We start from the raw sequence: 15,485 nt of genomic DNA on the forward strand, positions 1-15,485 counted from the left end.
GATAGTTACATATCCATACATCTACATATATACACGAAGAAGGGTAGTTATCAAACCCTCAACCCAAACCACCCCACGCTACTCTATGCACATAGTATACACTATCTTACAAGTTCCTCTTCTCAAACTTCTCTTCGTAACACTGAATGCGATCACCCACCTTGAAGTCTTCCCAGCCTTCAAACGAAATACCGCACTCGGTATCCTTGCGCATCTGCTCAACATCCTTCTTCTGGTTCTTAAGCGACTCGATCACGCCTAATGATTTTCGTTAGCGTGTGTTTCGTTTACACAACAACGTGGGGCATGACTTACCATCATGGACAATCTTGTCGCTACGGAGTACCCTAGCCTTGGTACCTCTATCGACAACACCGTTCCTGACTTTACTTCCTGCGACCTTCATCTTCTTCCTACCACCGAGGCCAATCTCGAATACTGCTGCGATTTCCACTTCACCCGTCACCTTCTGGATGACCTTGGGTGCAAGCTTCTCGGATAGCAAGTCCTTGACGTTTTCGACTACGCGGTAGATGATGTTGCTGTCAAGAATCCTGACGCCCTTCTCTTCTGCTAGTTTGGCAACGTGTCCAGGAATTGTGGTGTTGAAGTTGATAATATGTCCTTTTGCGTCGGCGGCGTGCGAGATGTCGAATTCGGAGGGTGCGCCGACACCGTGGCGGAGGATGCGCGTAGATACCTCTGCGTTTCCGAGTGCGGAGACAGAGTCGATGACTGCTTCAACAGAGCCAGATACGTCTCCCTTAATAATGAAGGAGACAACCTCCGGACCAGCCTCTTTCTCCTCAGCGACTTCAGCTTCCTCGCCGTTCTCGAGAGCCTTGGCAGCTGCTTCTTCGGCCGCACGACGCTCGGCTTCTAGGCGGCGAGACTCGTTGATGGCTTCCATGTCGCGCGCCATCTGCTCTCTGTCGACCTTCTCGCTACGGAGATCAGTCACCGAGCTCGCGTGCTGTTCATCTTCTGCTTGTAGCACTTCGTCGCCAGCGATGGGTTGATCACGCCAGCCGTCGATCTCAACAGCCATGCCAGGCCCGACTTCCTTGACGACAACACCAGCCTCGTTGCGTAGAGTACGCACGCGTGTCCAGGTAGTTCCTGCGACAAGCGTTGTTCCTTGGCGCAGGGTACCGCTTCGGACCAGGACGGTAGCCACGCGTCCAGATTTCTTGGTGGTACCCTCAAGAACCCATCCTTCGACGGAGGTCGCAGGATCAGCGCGGTGGTCCAACATCTCCGACAATGTTGAAATGGCTTCCTCCAGGTCGGGAATACCCTGTCCTGTCTTTCCACTTACGCAGACAGCCTGGATGTCACCTCCAAAGTCCTCAATCTCGATACCGTGGCGGCCGAGATCAAGCTTGACAGCATCTGGGTCAGCTTGCGCCTTGTCAATTTTGTTGATGGCGACAATCATAGGGACGTTCGCCGCTTGCGCATGCTTGATCGCCTCCACAGTCTGGGGCATGACAGAATCATCCGCAGCAACGACCAAGACAACGATGTCGGTAACGTTAGCTCCACGAGCGCGCATCGTCTCAAATGCGGAATGACCGGGCGTGTCGAGGAACGTGATCTTCTTTCCGTTTGCCAGTGGCACACTGAACGCGCCAATGTGCTGTGTGATGCCGCCGAATTCGGTAGCCGCCACACTGGTCGAACGCATATAGTCGAGAATAGTCGTCTTGCCGTGATCGACGTGACCCATGATCGTGACAACAGGCGGTCGTGCAGGAAGCTCGGCATAAGCCTCAGGCTCAAGAGGTGCTGCGGGATAGAGGTCGCCATCATCTTCCTGTGCCTGGAAGATCGGTTCAAAGTTGTACTCCTGCGCGATAAGGCCAGCATGCTCCGAGTTCAGAATGTGATCATTCTGTACATCCTCAAACCCTAGCTCTTCCAACTTTCGCACAAAGTCCTCTACTCTCAACCGAAGGGCACCCGCAAGGTTGGCCACGCTGATGTACTCTGGTAATGAGATCGGTGTAGGACCGGCCTTTGCCGACTGCGCGGCCTTCTTCGCCTCAGCCCGTAACCGCTTGCGTTCTTGCTTGCTGACGTGTGGCCGGTCTTCATCGTCCTCCTCGTCCCGTTGTATGCGTCGACTCCTGCCCTTGTTTCCGCCCTGCCTTCGCGCGGGCTCTTCGTATCGGTTCTTGGACTCATCCGGCTCGTCAAAGGCAAAGCGACTTCGCCTTCTCTCGCTGTCCACGTCGTTGCGTCGCCTGTTATCCTCTTCTATCTGCCATCTTGCCGACTGTTCAATGTCCAAATTGCCCTTCGATTTCTGCGCCCAGGCTTCTGCAGCATCCGATATTGATTCCTTGTAACGTTGTGGTGGTGTATACATGGCCGTTTTCTGTGCTGGTTGTTCCTGCCGTTGAGGCTCGCGGAGCACCGGCTTTGATGGGCACATATTGCTCGCGTGCTCCTTCGATCCACAGTGGAAACATGTCCTCTGCACGTTCATGTCCCTTGCAAGTGGTGTGTAGGGCTTCGAGGAGTTTGAGGCCGCGTTACCCAACAGCTTTGATATCTCGTCTTGATCCAGCATCTTTCTTTGCGGTGCAGGTCTGGGAGCCTGCGGTGGTCTTCGGTCGTCTGATCCGAACGGGGAGCGTTCGAGCTGTGCGTCGTTTCGTCGTCTGAGGTGACCGGAGCCAAATGCCGGGGTGTTGACCTGTGGTCTCGAGTCCATATTGACGGTATAGCGATTCTGGGGCGGAGGTCGATAGTCATTGCCACGCTCGTTGCCGGTCGTCCTCCGTACACCAGGTGCAAATCGGTCTCTGCTTTGGTTCCGCCCTGGCCCATCAAAAGGACCGCCTCTGTTCATTGCGCGTCGCTCTGGTGGGAATTGCCGTGACGCTTGGGATTGAGGCGGGGGAGGCGCTTGTGCTAACGATGCCCTCATCCTCTCTGCTGGCGACATGAATCCTCCTTGTGATTGCAGCTGAGGGGCGCTGCCGGCCAGCGCCTGCCGCATGCGCTGTGCCTGCGACATTGGCTCCTTGCGCTCGTTGCCATCTTTGTATAGGATGGCCTCGGCCGATTGCGGGGCTCTGCTAGATGAGTTGAGTTGCCGTCGTTGTGTAGCGTCCGATGATGATGTAGCGAGCGTATTCGAGATGGCCAATTGACGAGTGGCGCAAAAGATGCAAACGTCGCGGGTAGAAGAGGCCTGCCATTGTTAGTCAGAATGCGTTTGTTGATGATTGGCTTTGCTTTTCCTCACCCGAAGTCCACGCGCTCTCCGCATATTGGGCGATGTGGTGCGTGTTGGGTTCGAAGATGTTGGAGTGCATCAAAAGTTTGGAAATGTCCCGCCGACGGATCCTTGCCTCGCCCGTCGGTCCTAGCGCCGCGCCACAGTCTGGGGGATTGGCCACGCTCTTCAGTTGCACGCTTCGACTTGGAATTACTATCACAGACGCGCTGCTTTTGATATCGGAAGATAAAATGATGAGGGTGAACACAGCGTTCAGCCGAACGAGCAATACACATGTTCAACCGCAGTATTGTCGAGATGCTTGGTACAATCTCGTTGCATCATTCAATAGAGGTATGGAAGGGTAACATTTTCTAATCATAATCCACCAATCTATCTACAACCAGCTTACTCCTTGGCTTCCTTCAACCTTAACTTGACACCATCCGCGGGGCATGTCGTCAAGCTGAGCCCATTCCTGACATAACCCATGCCACCCTTCTCCTTCGGCTCCCAAGTATTGCCAACACCCTCAATCGCCTCAAACCTCTGCATCAACCTTACAACTACATACCCAGCTTCTGTCAGGGCAAATTGCTGACCGATACAAATTCTTGGGCCGCCGTTGAAAGGAAGATACTCCCACCCACTCTTCCTTCCATTCCAGCGCTCAGGTCGGAATTCTTCAGCGTCAGGTCCCCATAGATCAGTACGACGGTGCATGACGTATACGCTGTAGTCTATTTGCATGCCCTTCTTGACGTAGAGAGGTGCTGTGCCGTCTGGACCACCGCCCACGGGCAGGGTAGAATCCTTGAGGGCACGGCGACCATCAACAGGGACGACAGGGTAAAGACGCAGAGTCTCGTTCAAAACCCACTGCAGATAATTGCACGACTTCAGCGACTCGAAAGTAATGTTTTTGGGGTTCGAGTAGGTGCCGAAAGTCTCCAGAACGACGCTGCGCAGGGCGTTGTAGACTTCCGGGTGCTCTGAAAGCAGCATGAAGACGTACGACAGTAGCGATGCCGTGGTGTCGCGACCGGCTAGTAGAATTGATATCAGGTGTTCGCGAAGCTCGATGGGGTTGCGGGTAGACTCTGCAAGTCCATCAAGGAAGACGTATTTTTGCTTGCCATGTGATTTCTCCTGGGTAGTACCCTTCTCCTTTGACAATGCGAGTTGGACGTAGTGGTCGATGAACTCGTGGCAGCGTTTGCAGTGGTCTTTGAACGTCTTGTCGTATACGAGCCAGTAGGCTTCTCCAAGGCGGCTAGCTTGGGCAATGGTGTTCTGCGCCTGGTCGAAGGACGTCGCAAAGTCTTGTTCGTTAACAGCCATTGGGGGCTTACTAGACTTGTAGTCGGGTAGTGATGCGAGCTGAGAGTCAACGCTCTCGCCAAAGAGGAACTCGGTGGCGCTGTCGAGCGTCAGGCGGAAGAAGAGCGGCTTTAGGTCCGTGACATCTGTCCAGCCGTCTGAGTTGGTAGGCAGTACGCGCATCATGTTCTTCATATGTTCTTCCTCAAGGTCCAAGTCGCTGACTTGGTCGCGAGCGAACTGTGGCCGAAGTAGTGACCTCGCATGCGCCCATTGCTCGCCGTCGCTGGAAAACTGCTTCATGTCAGCGTCTAACGTTCTTGTCGCATTCCCGACAATAGTACTTACAATGCCATGGCCGAGTAGTGGAGCAAAGTTTCCGTTTCGCCTTTCTCCTAATCCGTAGTCCTTGAATTGCGTAGCCAGTATAGCCTGGATGTTCCTTGGTTCCACTGTGAAGTATCCCTCTGCGCCCATGATTTTTTGGTGGAATGTGTTGATGATCTTGCCTTCCCTCGCGCACGCATCATCGATGCGATCTTTTAAATACTGCGGTATACGGGATTGTTTGTCCGCCTTCATTATTTTGGCAACATTCTGGAGTCCAAGGGGATCGAATGGAGACTGCTTAGTCTCAGGGGCAGGCAAGCAGCCCAATTGACGTGCTCTAGCAGCATGGCGGCGCGAGAGGATGATCGAGGAGATGATCTTGTAGAGGACAAACGAAATGCCAGCCCAAGCGGCTAAGAGGATGGAGTTGTGCATGTTGGTAACAGAACTATGTGAGGTGAACACGCAGCCGTGGCAGCTTTCGCCTGTTGGAGAGAAGCAACTTCTCGAGAAGAATTGACCCTGTTTAAGTATCTAGTTATAGAACTTAATCGCACTACCAACGCGCCAGGGTCCCTGTGGCGCTTCCGCTGCAACAGCCATTCACGTAAACTGCCGCAAGGATAAAGAGGAGCCAGACCCACGAGGCGTACACATGTTCACAGGCGTTAGTTCCTCGGAACCGTATCGCGCCCTGTTCGCACACGGGAGCGGATAGTTATGACCTCCGAGTTCGTTTTTGACTACGGGTATTCTGCTTCCAGTCCACTGGGTCTGCTGTCCATGGAGATGCCACGCGTTCCCCGCATTTTGCATCGGACATCTTGGCTCTGGCGAAGTCGTACTTTTTACTCGGACGAATTCTGTCCATTTCTCGCGTGCAATACGCCTCGGTAATTATGGTCGTGCGACCGTTGCGTCGGAGGCTAAAGAGCTCAGGCGCATGTAAGGGTCGCTTAAGAGTAAAGTGCCATCTTTTACAATAAAATGGATCCACTTGCAACGTTTCTTGATTACTCGATAAGCCGTGTGTCTAGACGCCTGTCTCGTAGGAACTCGCAGCAGCAGCGCGTATGATTGTGCAGAAGGATGAGGTTGCAGCCTGCAAACGTGCGAGTACTGCGCGCATCTGGCTGCCAAGGAGTCCGAAGCTGGTGAAACTTGCGAGATGCCACCAAGAAGACAGGCCATTCCCGACGCGCGTGGTCGCTTGTCCCCGATGGGGGGGATATTTGCTTCCGATAACACCTAGGCATCCATCGCAGGAATCTTCGATATACAGCGTTTACCCGCTTGATCTTGTTCCAGCAGTTCCATCGTGAACTCCCCTTATCTGTTCGTACCCTGTAACCTCCTCCGCTTTGATGAGCGCCCAAATGGCGGTGCAGGCTCTCCACTGTTCTCGGTCGCGCCCACATGCCGCGAAAACATGTTCTGTTAGCGAAGTAGAAGACCGCAACAATGTCGCGGGCAGCTGAGTCATACTTTCTTACAGTCTGGTACGTTCGCGCAAAGTCCCAAACACGGCCTAGTGAGCCCGGAATAGTTCCGTGATGGTGAGTCGCTCCAGTCGTGACTCCCTCACTCAAACCATGGAAAGAACGACCACTCTACCAGTTGAGACTGAAGCTGCGCGTCACACCAAGATGATCAGGCGCGATGTGAAAGCAGCCTGAAACCCATAAATAGCCGACTTTGGTGCCCACAGCACCACCTCGCGCACGCGACCGGCATCATTGCGCATCGCACTGCGCAAGTCAACCTTTGAAGAATCTACTTCAGCTACACGACTATGGACGCTGGTTGGGACGAGTTGGAGCGCATGGCGCATGCAGCATCAGCCTCTGACGCGCAGATTGCTTCCCAATACCCGACACCGGAAACTATCAAGCGCTGGATGCGACTCTTTGGATATTCCCGAATCGAAGCTGTCCGTCTAATCAGTGATCAACGCGGAGATGGTTAGTGGCACCACTTCGTCCTGGTTATCAAATGTGGAATTGTCATGTACTGATGCATCTCTACAGTCACCCGGGAGCGAATTACCGACGATCATTGGGAACTTGTCCGGACCGAAAAAGAAGCTATAGGCTACGATCGCGAGGCTTATGAGCATAATCTTTCCCTCCTCAAAGTCTTCAAGAGCCAGAGCGCCTTCATACCAACCTCTGGTGCTGATGGGGAAATGATGCTTCTTTTCAGATTGGGTGGACTGTTGAACACTGCAGAGAAAGTGAAAGAGGTTGCCGGCCTGGACCGTGTACCCGTCGAGCAAGAGGGAATGAGTGAGATGGGTACCATCAAGTTTTGTCTGGTGGACAAAGACGCACAGAAGAAACTTGAGGAATGGCTCACGCAGCAGTCCGTCCTCCAGCGATAGCTGCAACTCTGACGGGGTTATGCGGGGGAACACCAGTGCTAGTCAGTATTGCAATCAGCAATCATCTCATCATGACGCTGGGAAATAGCTATACCATGCGCTCATAAACAGGTCGCTGGAGCGACTGGAACAGCCATCCTGTTTGAACAGAGAATCTCAATAATTACCTCCCACCCTGGACAGCAGAAATCACGTCAGGTCGACATTATCTTAGAATTCTGCCAACTTCATTTTCCCTGCTAATGTAGACTGTAGCGCACCTGTTCAATCACCTCCGTGTACGAGGTGCAGCGACCCACTAGTCCTCACATAAGAATAAAGCGGATCCGAGGGAATGCAGCGACTGATGGGCTGATGCTCTTTCCGATCTTGTGCTGTGCACCTACCGGAGGGGGCGTAAAGCCACCTTACCGATGGACAGCCCAGCTCGAGCATGAAATCCTCAAATGAACAGCTATCTGCAACGTAAACATGCCGACGACAATCAGTTCCCAGAATAGCGACATCATCACTAAGCACAGTATGTGGGCAACTCGGCGAATCAGGATCAGCTCAGCCACGACCACGATACCGCTTACGGTCAACCGCAGCCACAAGCGGCACGTCATCAGCACTGCAGTTCAGCTGTGCTGATACATTACGGCGCGATCGGCGGAACTATCAATCGACTAATGTTTGGAGCTGGAGGAGCTGAGGCTGCTGATGTAACAACACGGAGATCACCACGAAGATCTCGGTACAAATTGGGAAACCCCCATGTCCAACCTGAAAGCCACCCCAAGTATCTACATGACTTCCGGCATGTTGTAAAAGGGACACACGAAATTCTTTGTTGCGTTCAACAAATATCCAATGACTGCGCATACATACTATGCCTCAACGCCCCTCGCAGGAGCAAGACCTACAACACTTGCTACCATCGACTATGACTACTTCCAAGTTCTCATCTAACAGACCGATACCTGCGATCACTCTCCAATTGGCCACCGACGATCAGAGCGCGCAGTACAGTCAACCGCTACCTCATGGCGATTTTGAGGAGCTCAAAGAAGCGGCAAACGAAGACAGGGTACGCCCCCAACAAAGAAGTCCTGCAAGCGAGCACCAGTGATACTAATATACACACCAGGACCTCAAGATACGTATCCGGAAGTTACGCGTTATATCGCGCTCCCTCGCCCTCTTCATCTCTATCGCAGTTCTCGTCCTCACGGCTCTTACCCTGCACAAGTTTCTCAGCACACGCAGTATCCACCGCGTCGTCCGACTACCCAGTGGTGAGAATATATTACGAACGCCCTGGGCGAAGAATACACGGGCATGGCCAACGTACATGTACTTTGGCGTCGCGGCCGTCTCCGTAATACTCAACTTCGCAACGATCTTTTCGTACAAGTGTGGTATCGAACAGGCTAATGTAGCCGCTGTTGTCACGAGTACCTTTAGCTGGGTCAATATGCTGGGGAACTTCATTGTGTGGTGTGTAGCCGCTACTGTGTATCGCACCGAGAAGGATAAAGATGGGAAGAGCGATGAACTTTGGGGCTGGACGTGTAGTAGTGGTGCGAGGGCAATTCAAAAAGAGTTCGTGGGTGACATTGACTTTGGCAGTTATTGTAATGTGCAGGTAAGTGGATGATCTTGAGGGATTTGAAAAGAGGGCTCGCTAAAGCAGTGTGCAGAGTGCGAGTTGGTATGTTGGTATCGTGCAGGCCTGTGCTGCATTACTGACCGTGGTAATTTTCGTGCTGGTTTTCAGGAGGAGGAAGACGAAAAAGGCGGTGGAGCAGAGGCTGAAAATGCATGGCCTCGAGCCGAGTAGATGTTGACCGGGAAGACCTCCGCCGCACAGGAGGCGAACACATAATAACAACCGGTCTATCGCCAGGTACCAGCCTTGTGTACCGTTCAATACCCACCACGGGGGTCTAGGATATGATCCCGTCGCCCCAAACAACCGCACCCAGCCATCCTCGGCCCCAAACCCGTCTCCTAAATTCTGCGCATCATGGTGTATTCATACCCACCTCATCCACATTTTCTACAGTCCACACTAGTCTCTATCACGTTGAGATAGCGTACCTGCATGCACCGACCTCGCAAACCACTCCCTGAAGTCCCTGCTTACCAAAACAAGCGGGACCCTTTTCCAAGAACGGACAACAACATGCATGCGCAACGGTTACCACCCAAGGAACGACAAGCTCAAAAGGTACTAAGACAGGTCGTAAATAACGCTTGAGATGCATGCCAGTATCGCAGATTCCACGAGAAAAAGCTGGATACGAAAGGAGGAGGGTGGGAGCATGGGGCAACGACGCGCGAGAGGGATATGTTTTAAGAGCGGATGGAATGCCGCTGTAACCGGTATCCAGAAACAAAGTACATAATACATCTGTTTACTACAACTGTCACTGAAGTCCAGTGATGCGAAACATGCTGGTAGGTTTGAGAACAACGGAAGTGACATGAGGATGTAATTCATGAGACTGACAGTACAAGCAGTGGACACGATCGTTACCAACATGGCTATGCGCCACCATCTTTCTACTCACTGCTCTCGCTTCTTCCCAGGAGACGCAAGACGAGTGTGATCGAGAATGCTTGCTTCTCAGGGTTGAGACGCTTGAACGAGAGTATGCGAAGATAGAGCAAGCTCTGGTAAGTCAAGGCCAATCTCCTTCTGCGGTATCGATCATGCTGACCACGAAATAGTTCCCCGGTGGCGATGCTTATTCTTCGTATGCAGCTCAGTCGTACTCTCCAACACCTGCTGCCTACACCGCAACTCCAAGCTCATCAAGCAAATCCTACACCACCTTTGGCACATCTGGTCTGCCCTACAGCTTCGTTGTTTCCTCAACATCCGCTTTAACATCTATCGTCTCCACCGCAACGCCGAGTTCATTGAGCCAATACTACACCACCTTTGGCACATCCGGTCTGCCTCAAAGTTCAGCCTACAGCTTCATCGATTCCTCATCATCCATCCTAACGTCTACCGTCCCCACCACAGTGCCGAGCTCATCAAACGAATACTATGCTAGCTTTAGCACATCCGACTTTCCTCAAAGCTCTGCCTCGACCTGGGTTGTGTCCTCCTCGTCCATAGTCACCAGCTATGTGACTACGCAACCTTCAGTCTCAGCTACGCCTTCATACGCAACGACTCCACCCCAAAGTTCAGCCTCTACCTTTGTTGTTCCCTCCTCATCCATAGTCACAAGCTATGTGATCACGCAGCCCTCAGTCCCAGCCACGCCATCATACGCCATACCCCCACCAGAGCCCACAGCAAGCGACACACCACCCGAACCCACCAACCCCAACATCCCCACCCACCCCGGCTACCGCTCAGTAGCCTACTACGGAAACTGGGACATCTACGCACGCAACTTCCAACCCCAGCAGATACCCGCAGAGCGACTCACCCACCTCCTCTACTCCTTCGCCGACAACAAGCCCGACGGCACCGTCTTCCTCACCGACACATACGCTGACGCGGAAAAGCACTACCCGACTGATTCCTGGAACGACGTAGGCAACAATGTCTATGGATCGATCAAGCAGCTTCAGATCCTCAAGGCGAAGAATAGGAACTTGAAGGTGTTGCTCAGTGTAGGTGGTTGGACGTATACGAACGTTGCCAAGCACATGGATGGACCTATGGCTACGGCTGCGGGTAGGCAACTCTTTGCGTCGTCTTGTGTGGAGTTGATTCGCGACTACGGCTTCGATGGCATTGATGTGGATTGGGAGTATCCTACCGACAAGGAGCAAGGCGGGCAGTTGCTTGCACTGTTGAAGGAGATCAGAAGTCAGATGGATGAGTATGCCGATACACTTGTGTACGAGGATGAGTCTGGACGCGAGCTGAAGCCCAAGTTCCTCTTGACTATCGCTTCGCCGGCGGGAGAGAAGAACTACAAGCACCTGCCCTTGAAAGAGATCAGTGCGGTCACAGACTTTATCAATCTGATGGTAAGTATTGGCCTCTCCAAATGCAGTAACAAATAAACTAACGCGAAAATAGGCATACGACTACGCCGGCTCCTGGGATAATCAGACTGGCCATCAATCGAACCTTTACCCTTCGACCTCGACTCCCCTGAGCACGCCCTTCAATACAGCTTCCGTTCTGGCCGCCTACAGCGCCGCGGGCGTTCCTTCCTCCAAGCTCAATCTTGGCATGCCGCTTTACGGTCGCTCCTTCACCAACACTCAGGGTCTAGGAACGTCGTTCAGTGGCATCGGCACCGGATCATTCGAGCGAGGCGTCTACGACTTCAAGGACTTGCCCCTTGCAGGTGCACAGGAGTACTACGATGAAGAGGCTGGCGCAACGTACAGCTACGACGAAGCGAGTGGCGAGTTCGTCAGCTATGATACTGTGGCCATGGCGCTCAAGAAGGTCGACTACATTGCAGAACAAGGGTTGGGTGGCGCAATGTGGTGGGAGATCAGCGGTGACAGGACAGATGACAGCGGGAGCATCGTGACAAACGTGAGTCGTGGGTGTCTGAGAGTGGAGACGAGTTTGCTAACGTATAAAGGTTGTCGAGAAGATGGGCGGCGGGAGTGGTGCAGGCATCGAGTCATCGCCCAATTGGCTACTGTATCCCGACTCCAAGTTCGACAACTTGAGGAATGGCGTGTCAACGACACCATAGGTCGCGGGGCGATTGCGCAGGGGCTGAGTCGTGGATGCAGGTGCAGCTGTTGGCGAGCATGTCAGGTGGTGGTGCAAACCTAGAATCGCGTAAGTTATTACTGATCGCCATCGGTAAACGTTGAGATGGAGCATTGGTGGCGCGAGCATTCATGCGTTCGCATACATGTAGTAATAAAACTTGTCATATACCCTACCCTTGAGATATCTCGCTTATTGCCAAGCTGGAACATCATCTAGGGGACTGGACCCGCGTGACACAGTTGCAGCACTGTTTGAGGCTCTGCTACCCTGGGTGTAGGCGGTAGCGCGGAAGCCATGCTGCTTCTGGCGTAGATCATCTTCGATATATTGCCAGTGTCGATATTCTACGCCGCCGTCATACTACGATCGACGGCCAGGGTGCTGGAAGAAGAAAAACGAGTACACGATCACAGGCACGGCGGGGGTGCTGTTGGTGATTGTCGTTGAATTTGCGTGGTGTCTGAGCGCATGAGGGCTAGGATATGCCCGCCGCGCGCATATGTGCCGCCTGCCGAATGATACATACAGAACCGAACGCCCTAGCTCCATTCATGCCGCGAAGTAATAACAGTCGTACGATATAGCACCAAAATGTGCTGGAGGGTATAGCAAATCTATCAGGCACCACAATGTGCTCATTTTACTGCCTCCTGATCTCATCAGGCGAGCAGGTGTCGGCGGGCGGGAGTAAGCGCTGGTAGGACTGCTCGCCGACTATAGTCGACTCCCTGTGATTAAGGAAGGTGCGTATGCGCTCGTCGCGATCTCCACTTGAGCTCAGAGTGGCATTTCTGCTCCGGCTGTACTCCATGCTCGCCTCGCGGTGGATCTGGTCGCGCCGCTCTATGACCGAGTTGTTGAAGGTGTTGAATCTAGTGCCCTGCACGACGCCGCCTATGCTGACGAACGCAAAGATGAGGGCCATAAAGGTAAAGTTGGACATCTGAATCGTGCGGGCATCCGAGTCCTTGGCGCCGCCGCCGTTCTCGTAGTGCCAGCGCTCCCAGTCCTCCCAGGTCGCATTGGTACGCGGATCCGTATTCCAGCGATGTGGATCATAGTGCCAGTCGTTATGACGGGGGCCCATGGGCATCTGGTGGTGACCGGCCCAGCCGTGGCCCCAGGCATCATACGCTTTGCGTTTCTGGACATCGGAGAGGATGTCGTGGGCGGCGACTAGCATTCGATAGCGCTCGAGACGCACGTGGAGGGGCAGCTGGGCGATGGCCGACTCGGCATGGCAGCGGTCGGGGTGGTAGAGCTTGACGAGGGCATAGAAGCGGTGCTTGGTGTAGGCGTCGCCCTTGCGGCACTTCAGGATCTGGTAGGGCGTGGGTGTCTTGTGCGGCTTCACGGCGTCCGGCCACCTGAGCAGCTCTGCGTCATCGCGGTAGGCGGGCGCGTCCTGGTGTTGGGCGTAGGAGCGGCGCTGTGTTGCGGCCTCAGGACGTGCGAATCTATGACGGCATGACTTGGCCGGCTGGGGACCTGCGCAGCTCCCAGCGTGGGAATAGTAGAGGGGACTGAGGTTAGTGTACGAGGGCAGGAGGATGGAGCACTTCTTGGGCAGCATTGTCGCGCACTGGCAGGCGTGGACGGGCGCGCATCTCCCAGCTCCAGGCAGGTGTCAGTGTGGGAGACGGCGTGCTGCGTGTGGGGTGCTGGCTGCTGGTGGCGTCGGCGCATGGGCGATCGCAGCAGCCCGCGGGCGAGATAGACGCGGCCGGCGCCATCGCTCACTCATCGGTACCTCACGCTAGGCCGCTTGCGTGCTGCATGCGACACTCTGGATGCGAACAGGAGTTGGCCGTGGTTGATAATTTTTCCACGGCCTCGCGCGCCCTCCGGTCGTGCCCGACGCGACTGCGACGGCGCCGGCGTCTCAGCCAGGCAGCCACCATGCAGGTGCGGTCTCTTCCGCTCCCCTCCAGTTGCTCAGACCCGATGCTGGTGGAGCCCTTTGCGCCGCGACTCAGCCTGTCTGTTTGACGTGAACTCCTTCGCCTCGCTTGCGCATGCCGTGCGAACCTCCCCCTGCAGCGACACAAACTCTCGGGTCACGACGCATGAAGTCGACCCTGCATCCAGCCAGCCGCCCAATGTCTTTGTCCTCCAGGGTGGGCTAACTGTGGGGTCTAGAGGGGGCATCCTTCTGCTATAACCCGTTTGCTATCACGCCTTTCGTGCTCTTTCTCCCTCAGCTCCCTCCAGCCTTTGCTTCGTACAGTCCTTTCCGTCATTCACTTGCCTATATATCGCCCTACCTTCCATGTTGACCGCCTCCCGCCCCCTTCTCCCCACCTACAGCGCCCTGCATCAAGCCATGGCAAACACACACGACAGCAACGGACACCCCAGGGAAGGCTACCTGAACCTGACCCGGCGCATGGAGACTGAAGAGGAAGACCAATTCGACGTCGATCTCACCATCTTAGATTTCCTTGTCTACAAGGCCATTGACTTGGTCTTTGAGTGGAAATCGAGCAGTGATCCATACCATTCAGATCTGCCCAATGCGCTCGTCAACATGACTGCTGGTATGACTTGCGCCTGTTACGGCAATGCATCACGTGCTCACGACTATCAGATTGGAGGACATTCCTCGGGCACAGACACCATGGCCGACGCCTAGATGCCAAGGCGTCGTTTCGATCGCGTTTGTTGCAGTTTGCCCTGATCTTCACACATCGGCTGCATCACGACGAGACCTGGACAACCGAAGAGTCACTGAACAGTCTGCGCGAGCAGAACAAATCCCGTGGCGAGTACTGGCGGCAACGAACTCAGCATCCTTCTGCGCTCCAGGACCCTTTCGACCAGCAGAAGGACTTTCCTCTCTCCGATGGCGCTCTTTACGAAAACCGCTCTGCTCTTGCCTCCGCACTGAGAATGCCTGTCGATCAGCGGAGGTGGGTGACCGATGTAGCAGGCACGCCCTCGCTCCACTGTTTACTCCCTGTCTTCATCGAGCTTACCGCCGCACGTGTCAACCTGGATGACGACTGGCTGCCAACGGCTGAGTGGTTCGACTTGGCAGCACAGTTTATGCTACAGGCTATCATCGGCGAATATCTTCGTAATGGTGCTTACGGTGACGAAGCTTTCAACACCATCTTCGCGTATGGCTGCCCTGGCGTCGAACGATGGGCCGAAGAACCAGCGGACGTGGCAGCAATGAGGAGACTCTTCTGTGCTGAAGGTAATCTTCGCGAAGAGAACTGCGAGTGGACCAGGATCAAGCGCCAATACATCAACGAACTACTACCAAACGGTCGGGCGCAATCAAGTCTACAGGCGATAGAAGCAGCCCAGGAACGCTATCCATACGCCGAATTCGAAGAGAAGCTACTATCTTTTCTCAAGTACCTCCACGAAGGCCTCGTCAAGCCGGACCTCGCGCAAGTCGAGGAAGGTCGCATCAACATCGACGGCAACGAACTATCTGAAGCCGAGTCACGAGCAATGATCCAGCGAATGGGGCTTTGATCGACTCTGCGTCCCCAATTTCTTTAATCTCGGGCGAGCTCGGAGGA

The 15,485-nt window shown here is 54.2% G+C and overlaps 6 protein-coding genes across 6 annotated transcripts; 3 read left to right on the forward strand and 3 right to left on the reverse strand.

Moving 5' to 3' along the window:
• Positions 1–106: 106 nt before the first annotated feature.
• On the reverse strand, positions 107–3,280 carry J4E83_001939 (uncharacterized protein; the record flags this gene model as incomplete). The annotated part of the gene is made up of 3 exons (XM_049328892.1): positions 107–258; positions 316–3,202; positions 3,257–3,280. 3 exons carry the CDS (start codon positions 3,278–3,280, stop codon positions 107–109), a joined length of 3,063 nt encoding a protein of 1,020 aa, XP_049191864.1.
• Positions 3,281–3,637: 357 nt separating this feature from the next.
• Positions 3,638–5,314, reverse strand: J4E83_001940 (uncharacterized protein; the record flags this gene model as incomplete). Its single annotated transcript, XM_049328893.1, has 2 exons — positions 3,638–4,843; positions 4,898–5,314. The coding sequence occupies 2 exons, from the start codon at positions 5,312–5,314 to the stop codon at positions 3,638–3,640; spliced, it is 1,623 nt and encodes a 540-aa protein (XP_049191865.1).
• Positions 5,315–6,671: 1,357 nt separating this feature from the next.
• J4E83_001941 (uncharacterized protein) lies at positions 6,672–7,259 on the forward strand (the record flags this gene model as incomplete). Its single annotated transcript, XM_049328894.1, has 2 exons — positions 6,672–6,840; positions 6,907–7,259. The coding sequence occupies 2 exons, from the start codon at positions 6,672–6,674 to the stop codon at positions 7,257–7,259; spliced, it is 522 nt and encodes a 173-aa protein (XP_049191866.1).
• A 925-nt stretch (positions 7,260–8,184) lies between these two features.
• On the forward strand, positions 8,185–11,929 carry J4E83_001942 (uncharacterized protein; the record flags this gene model as incomplete). Its single annotated transcript, XM_049328895.1, has 7 exons — positions 8,185–8,328; positions 8,389–8,886; positions 8,935–8,952; positions 9,765–9,920; positions 9,975–11,240; positions 11,293–11,763; positions 11,813–11,929. The coding sequence occupies 7 exons, from the start codon at positions 8,185–8,187 to the stop codon at positions 11,927–11,929; spliced, it is 2,670 nt and encodes an 889-aa protein (XP_049191867.1).
• A 663-nt stretch (positions 11,930–12,592) lies between these two features.
• Positions 12,593–13,525, reverse strand: J4E83_001943 (uncharacterized protein; the record flags this gene model as incomplete). Its single annotated transcript, XM_049328896.1, has 1 exon — positions 12,593–13,525. One exon carries the CDS (start codon positions 13,523–13,525, stop codon positions 12,593–12,595), a length of 933 nt encoding a protein of 310 aa, XP_049191868.1.
• Positions 13,526–14,275: 750 nt separating this feature from the next.
• Positions 14,276–15,438, forward strand: J4E83_001944 (uncharacterized protein; the record flags this gene model as incomplete). Its single annotated transcript, XM_049328897.1, has 2 exons — positions 14,276–14,489; positions 14,540–15,438. 2 exons carry the CDS (start codon positions 14,276–14,278, stop codon positions 15,436–15,438), a joined length of 1,113 nt encoding a protein of 370 aa, XP_049191869.1.
• Positions 15,439–15,485: the final 47 nt, after the last annotated feature.

Source organism: Alternaria metachromatica (assembly GCF_023757995.1).
Source record: "Alternaria metachromatica strain BMP 0045 chromosome Unknown scaffold_3, whole genome shotgun sequence".
NCBI classification, from domain to species: domain Eukaryota; kingdom Fungi; phylum Ascomycota; class Dothideomycetes; order Pleosporales; family Pleosporaceae; genus Alternaria; species Alternaria metachromatica.